This window comes from Tubulanus polymorphus, unplaced genomic scaffold (genome assembly GCF_964204645.1).
Source record: "Tubulanus polymorphus unplaced genomic scaffold, tnTubPoly1.2 scaffold_76, whole genome shotgun sequence".
Classification (NCBI taxonomy): domain Eukaryota; kingdom Metazoa; phylum Nemertea; class Palaeonemertea; order Tubulaniformes; family Tubulanidae; genus Tubulanus; species Tubulanus polymorphus.
The window spans coordinates 42,451-50,000 of record NW_027437482.1 but is presented as its reverse complement, the minus strand read 5'-3'; the positions used below and the strand labels follow the sequence as shown (position 1 = coordinate 50,000).

The 7,550-nt window shown below is 38.5% G+C and overlaps 1 protein-coding gene across 4 annotated transcripts; it reads left to right on the top strand.

The window, feature by feature from the left end:
- The first annotated feature begins 1,219 nt into the window (after positions 1–1,219).
- Positions 1,220–6,959, top strand: LOC141914683 (E3 ubiquitin-protein ligase RNF19A-like). Of its 4 annotated transcripts, none has more exons than XM_074805941.1 (9): positions 1,220–1,346; positions 1,938–2,026; positions 2,502–2,562; positions 2,660–3,126; positions 3,623–3,785; positions 4,815–5,051; positions 5,339–5,585; positions 6,459–6,537; positions 6,635–6,959. In XM_074805941.1, exons 6-7 carry the CDS (start codon positions 4,922–4,924, stop codon positions 5,494–5,496), a joined length of 288 nt encoding a protein of 95 aa, XP_074662042.1. In that variant the 5' UTR covers positions 1,220–1,346; positions 1,938–2,026; positions 2,502–2,562; positions 2,660–3,126; positions 3,623–3,785; positions 4,815–4,921; the 3' UTR covers positions 5,497–5,585; positions 6,459–6,537; positions 6,635–6,959. The 4 variants fall into 4 exon arrangements, with proteins under 4 accessions (XP_074662042.1, XP_074662041.1, XP_074662043.1 ...); XM_074805940.1 differs by having other exon boundaries at positions 6,477–6,537; positions 6,635–6,957; XM_074805942.1 differs by lacking the exon at positions 2,502–2,562 and having other exon boundaries at positions 3,066–3,126; positions 6,477–6,537; positions 6,635–6,957.
- The last annotated feature ends 591 nt before the right edge of the window (positions 6,960–7,550 follow it).

Below are 7,550 nucleotides of genomic sequence, written 5' to 3'. Positions count from 1 at the left end.
AAGAAGATGATGTTTAGATCAGGTTCGTTTAGTTACTCTTATTTATATCGAATATTTACTATGATTTTTGTGAAATTGCTCTAATGATGTTATAATGAATGTTGTTTGATTTATTTTCAGTCTAATGGAGGAGAATCTCAATAACTGAAACCTGCGACACGTCTACACCTGAAATTGACTGCACGTCAAATGAATGAATTGTTGATTCTTAATGACTGTGATGTTTCATGCGGTTTAGAGGATTTGGAGGGATATCCCAAGCTCGAACCCAGTGATTTTGATCAGATGATAAACCAGGGTGTCTGATATATACTGATGAATAGTTACTACGACATGATCGCCACCTATTGGATATCTGCTGAACCACCAAATTATTGGATTAATACGAATACGTATTCGTATTGGATTAAACTGTATATCACAGACGCCATCTATTGGAAATTTAGAAATTTATATCTTGAGTCAAAATAAACGTGAAATGCATTTTAGATAAACACAAAATAGTTCTCAAATTGAGTGTGAACTGTTGGTTTGATCTGAATGCAGTGGAACACAATATCTGAGTGACTGTTAAAACCCTTCCAGGATTGGCACTGTCTTCCAGAGATGATTTTGATAAAACCAGTGTCTCTTGTAAACTTTGCATTATTCATAATCTATTCAAACAAAATAAAGAAACTTGAAACCAAATTCAAGAATCTACAGGGCTTCATTTCTGAATGATTGTTGTTTGTTGACTGGTGCGTTGTCATGGTGATGGCAAGGTGATATTCTGGATCCGATGTCTGGAAAAATAGTAATTCCTGAAAACAGAGCCAAATTTCATACTGAAATGAATAACTACACTTATTTTTATCGATATAATAATAGAATGAATTTTTAGCAAAAAATTTCACAGATATTTGTTAAAGAAATACAAAACTTGTCGATACTCTCAGCCGTGCCCCGCTGAAAAAAACTATTAGGTTAAATACGTGTTGTGAGTCACCAATTCAACTTATAAGATTATTTGATTCTTTCATTAATTGGGAATAATTTTAGAATGTTTTATTCGAACAATAGCTCGGAAGTTCACTAGAATTGCTACGTATTGCTAATTCCGTGGAATTCATTACCCCCGCTAGTAATCCGGAGCGGTATCTAAAGCCATCCGCGGCTAGAACCGTGAACTCTTTAGTTGGTGCTCGGAGCGCAAAGCCTGAGTCCGAGTCGACCTCGAGCTGCGCGGTCTGCAGAACAAGCATGGCGGACGAATAAATCGCTATTTACACTTGAAATATTTAGAAGCTTCTCTTTCAACGCAGAAGCGACAGAATGTCTTCAAACCATTTCAACATTGAAATACAGTAAGTAGATTTACTTATGAATCGAATACTTGTGATGTATGAAGGTGATTCGAGATGGAGAGCGACATAAAACACTCCGGTTTAACCCCACGAGCAGCAGCAATCTCTATTCACTGATGCGTGCTGTAAAACCATTATCATTCAGTAATAATAATAATATTAATATGTGTCTTATATAGTGCTAAATCCAGCCAAGCTGCTCAGAGCGCTTTACATTTTTCGGTATTATTACCCGGGCCAATTTTAATACTCTAACATGTATCAGTCATCTCTCCCTTTGGAGAAGTAACACCGAGCTGCTAACAAGCGCTCAGGAGTCTTCTATCAGACCAGGTACCCATTTACTCCTGGGTGGAGAGAGGCAGTGAGGATAAGTGTCTTGCCCGAGGACACAACGGGGATCGAACCCACGACCTGGCTTCCCAGAGATGAACGCTCTAACCACTAGCCCTCACCGCAGTAAAAAGTATCAATGACATAAAGAGTGGATCGAGGCCTAAACTATTACTATCAATACAGATGGAGCATTTGACCCTCTGATACCCTGGATTTTAGAGTGCTTTCTCTGACAGGTTTCTATGTTTATTTCAGGGTGATGCTCAACTGAATAACTGCAGTCATCAGAGAGTTCAAGGAATAACTGTTTGGCGATGAAGTGAACAAGTGATCCCTCAATTCAGGTAGATATATCTTAGGCCCTAATCACAGACCTCTACAAACCAGTTTCAGTGGTGTTTTAAAACCGAGTTAACCAAAATCCAAGCAGGTTTTCAGCGCCGTTCTCAAATCATTGATGCCATCATGATTTGAAAGCTTGCGGCTCAATTTACTGTGTTTGGGACTTAGCAAAATTATTTGCTGCGACAAAATTAACTGTGGAAATATCAAACATGTTTGAATGGTGCGATTCACCTGCTGCTGAGCAACGAACACGCTGCAAATTTCATTGTGAAATCTGTAATTTCAGACGGTGTGGGAATAAATTCATATAGGCTAGTGTTCCCTGCTCTAAGTCTGAACCAATTTACAGTTATGTCTTGTATGAGAAAAAAAATTCTAAGCCTGAAAATTGTTGGCACTAAATGCATTTTGAATCTGTTTTCATTTTTTATCTGATGAAGAAATAATGATTTTCAGTGTTTTGTATTATTTCAGATGTAGGCGTAACGCTAGAGTTTTGTTTATTCTACTCAAAAGAAGATGATGTTTAGATCAGGTTTGTTTAGTTACTCTTATTCATGTCGAATATTTGATATGATTTTTGTGAATTGCTCTAATGATGTTATAATGAATGTTGTTTGATTTATTTTCAGTCTAATGGAGGAGGATCTCAATAACTGAAACCTGCGACACGTCTACACCTGAAATTGACCTAGTTCTAAACACTGCGCATAAACCAGATCAAGTGGTTACTGTCTCAAATCATTGATGCTATCATGATTTGAAAGCTTGTCAAAGATTGCAGCTCAATTTACTGTGTTTGGGACTTAGCAAAAATATTTGCTGCGACAAAATTAACTGTGGAAATATCAAACATGTTTGAATGTTGCGATTCACCTGCTGCTGAGCAACGAACACGCTGCAAATTTCATTGTGAAATCTGTAATTTCAGACGGTGTGGGAATAAATTCATATAGTGTTCCCTGCTCTAAGTCTGAACCAATTTACCGTTAAGTCTTGTATGAAAAAAATGATTTTCAGTGTTTTGTATTATTTCAGATGTAGGCGTAACGCTAGAGTTTTGTTTATTCTACTCAAAAGAAGGTGATGTTTAGATCAGGTTCGTTTAGTTACTCTTATTTATATCGAATATTTGATATGATTTTTGTGAATTGCTCTAATGATGTTATAATGGTGGTCTTAAATCTTGGGACTGGGTGCAGTTTCACGAAAAAGTTTAAGGCTTAAACGGTTAAGTTTGAATTGTTGTGTTCATTGAAGAAATGAAGTAACCAATGGCAATTACACCAAGAATTTGAGTTTAACTTTTTTGTGAAACAGGGCCCTGGTCTTAAGTTGTTAGATTGGTTATATTATTAACTAAGTTGGTCTTAGAGTAGTCTTAAGTCTAAGCCATGACTATGCAACTGGCCCCTGCACACATGGCGATTCTCTAGTTGTCAGAGCTCTGAATCAAATGGTTGCAAGTGATAGAATGAATCCATTGATATTTATGGTCCTTCCTTGTAAACCCGAGCTCGGCCTTTAATCGATGATAAAGGTTTATAAGTCCTTAGAAATTGAGTAATAATTTAGTCGATTATGTTGATTTTCAGTCCGTCTGGCTGCACTTTCTGGGGTAAAAAGCCATGGAGCCGAAAGAAGAAGATATTGTGGCAACTCGGCACGTTAGTTGGCGCTCCGGTCGGTATCGGACTCGTTGCTGGAATCGCAGTTCCCGCGATGATCATAGAGATTCCCGTCTGGGTCGGACGCGAGGTAAATTATCGACTAATATTAGGAATCCATCTGCCGTCTGTCTCTGAGAATCTCAATTTAGTGATCATTATTATATTTCCACACGAATCACAAGGGCCTCGTGCCCAAAAGGTCATTTTTGATCCGAATTCCGAGAACATATACGCATGGACACATAACTGAAAGTCTTTTATACGTGAAGCCTATCACACAGGGTGACCACGTGAGACATAAAATGATAGCTTAATATGTGTGATAGGTCAGCTTTCTGACTACAGTTTTTCAATTTGATGAAATTGTTGAACTAAAGGAATTTAACCCAAACAGATGAATTGGGATTTAAAGTGTTCATTCATTGAATGCCTCATTACAGATATTATTATGTCCTTTGAAAAGTCCTTTCATGTTGAAATTAAACCCACACAACTGTTAAACTCAATACAAAGTCAAATTGACTATAATTGACTATAGGGACTGTTAACGAACTGATGTCACTGTATGTAAACACCTCCCACCTAGGAACAGTTATAACCCTTACTGGAACTGGATCCAGTCTCAATTAAACCCATACAACTGTGGAACTGGATGAAATTAAACCCCCACAACTGTGGAACTGGGTCCAGTGTCAAATTAAAACCACACAAAAAACTGGGATTGTCAATCCCAATCCCAGTTTTTCAATAATTGAATATAGCCAAAAACTGGGATTGAATATAGACTGTATTCGAATTGAATTCACAGAGTGACGTTGAATAACCAACACTTAGAAGTAATAAATCCTTATTGATTTTATTTGTCAAAATCCTAGTTCTAAACACTGCGCATAAACTGTATCAAGTGGTTACTGTCATTTAACCGTAATGACAAGGACATAGGATAAGGCTTATCGGGTGAAATACAGGATATCGACATATTCAAGTTCTGAAATTACTCGCTTGATGGCGCTAGTCAGAAACAGAAATTGGAACCTAAATCCACCACGCGCTAGATTTTTATCGCAAATTTTACTATGAAAAATGCTATTTCTCATGTGTTTATCTTGTGTTTCAGTTACACACACGTTACGGTCACCTACCACAGCACAAGAGGAATATGGTAATAGCCGGTGGTGTAACTGCGTCTGTTATCGTAGCGCCAGTTGTCGCTAGTTTAGCCGTATGTTTACGGCGTGGTACCGATATCGCTGTGTCGCAGCGGTGGTTGCGGCGTATCGACGACTGACTCCGGGCGGAGTTCGATTTGAGTTCGAAAAGAACGAAGGAAGTGGCCCATCGGGGCCTTACGCCCGTAAGTACTTAAACCATACTTTTCATATAGTGCAGGGTCCGGAATCAGCGGTCTTTCTAGGATTCTGAAGGGATAATTTGATGATGTCATAGGCGGATTTATTGGAGGTGGCCAACTTTTCTACGTTTTATATAGACTTGCCAGAAAGAGAAAGATAATTTGATGATGTCATAGGGGGTTTAACTGATAAAGCCATGTTGTCTGGTGTGGCTGCTATATAAATCGCCCTATGACGTCATTTAAGTTAGTTCAGTACTAGTATGAGTGAATGTTTATATTTGTTGTAGCTGATTCTCACAGTATAGAAACGACCAGTCACCGGGTAGCGAACTCCAGTATCGGACCTAGTATCGGTGAGATGTCTATGGCTATGACTGGCAGTCTTAGCGCTAGCGGAAGCCACATCGACCGAGTCGGGATAATCCGCGATGAGAGCGATCGCTAATCGGCCAGTAACAGAGCGATTGCTGGCTCCAGTTTGAACGGTAGTTTATCGGGAAGCGCCGTTGCCGGACCGAGCGGATTCCAAAACAGGTAAGAGAATTTCCCGACTACAATCTCACGAATCACGAGGATCCCCTGGAAAATTGGAGGAGGGCACGGCGAAGGTACGGGTGCAGATTTAGGAAAATCTCAAAGAGAAGGAAGAGCAGTTCTCTGAGAAAGCAGGATTAAGGCTGACTTATGTCGACAAGCAACGCGACGCCTACCGACACAACTGGGTTTATCGCCGATTAACGGCCTACGAGAGGCCGCCAGTTTCTGCTCTATCTGTTCGACATATGCCGGCTTGCGACGCCTACCGACTCGTCGCAAGCCGTATCGGGCTAGATGCCCGTGTTCTACTCCGGCCTACAGTAGGCCAACAGTTGCTTTCGATCGCAACTGACACAAACTGCTGTGATATGCACGGCGTTGCACCACTTTTAGTCGACGAATAAAAAACCCACAGTAGATTTGTAGAAACAGTTTCGAAGTTAAAAACTGTGGTGTTTTAAAACCGAGTTAACCAAAATCCAAGCAGGTTTTCAGCGCCGTTCTCAAATCATTGATGCCGTCATGATTTGAAAGCTTGTCAAAGATTGCGGCTCAATTTACTGTGTTTGGGACTAAACAAAAATTTTGCTGCGCTGAAATTAACTGTGGAAATATCAAACATGTTTGAATGGTGCGATTCACCTGCTGCTGAGCAACGAACACGCTGCAAATTTCATTGTGAAATCTGTAATTTCAGACGGTGTGGGAATAAATTCATATAGTGTTCCCTGCTCTAAGTCTGAACTAATTTACCGTTAAGTCTTGTATGAAAAAAAGATTGTAACACTGAAAATTCTTGGCACTAAAAGCATTTTGAATCTTGTTGAATCTGTTTTCATTTTTATCTGATGAAGAAATAATGATTTTCAGTGTTTTGTATTATTTCAGATGTAGGCGTAACGCTAGAGTTTTGTTTATTCTACTCAAAAGAAGGTGATGTTTAGATCAGGTTCGTTTAGTTACTCTTATTTGTATCGAATATTTGATATGATTTTTGTGAATTGCTCTAATGATGTTATAATGAACGTTGTTTGATTTATTTTCAGTCTAATGGAGGAGGATCTCAATAACTGAAACCTGCGACACGTCTACACCTGAAATTGACTGCGCGTCAAATGAATGAATTATTGATTCTAAATGACTGTGATGTTTCATGCTGTTTAGAGGATTTTTAGGATGTTCCAAGTTCAAACCCAGTGATTTTGATCAGATGATAAACCAGGGTGTCTGATATATACTGATGAATAGTTATTACGACATGATCGCCACCTATTGGATTTCTGCTGAACCACCAAATTATTGGATTAATACGAATATACTGTATATCACAGGTGCCATCTATTGGAAATTTAGAAATTTATATCTTGAGTCAAAATAAACGTGAAATGCATTTTAGATAAACACAAAATAGTTCTCAAATTGAGTGTGAACTGTTGGTTTGATCTGAATGCTGTGGAACACAATATCTGAGTTACTGTTAAAACCCTTCCAGGATTGGCACTGTCTTCCAGAGATGATTTTGATAAAACCAGTGTCTCTAGTAAACTTTGCATCATTCAGAATCTACTCAACCAAAGTAAAGAAACTTGAAACCAAATTTAAGAATCTACAGGGCTTCATTTCTGAATGATTGTTGTTTGTTTTGACTGGTGCGTTGTCATGGTGATGGCAAGGTGATATTCTGGATCCGATTTCTGGAAAAATAGTAATTCCTCAAAACAGAGCCCAATTTCATACTGAATTATGAATAACTACACTTATTTTCGTTGATATTAGATCAGAATGAATTTATTTGAGCAAAATATTTCATAGAAATTTGTCACAGAAATAAAGAACTTCACCTCGAATGATATCAAAGGGGTAAAATTGAGTCTGGGTGACCTCTAGATATTTCTCTTTAAAAAAAAACCTCAGTCATCCTCATTAATCCGGGTGTCTAGTTGACTCGACACAAATTACGTA

Excerpts from the sequence above, each read along its gene's own strand:
- LOC141914683 (XM_074805941.1), top strand. The coding sequence starts at position 4,922 with ATGTTTACGGCGTGGTACCGATATCGCTGTGTCGCAGCGGTGGTTGCG. Across the intron at positions 5,052-5,338 it reads CCCATCGGGGCCTTACGCCC|CTGATTCTCACAGTATAGAA; the intron begins GTAAGTACTTAA and ends TATTTGTTGTAG.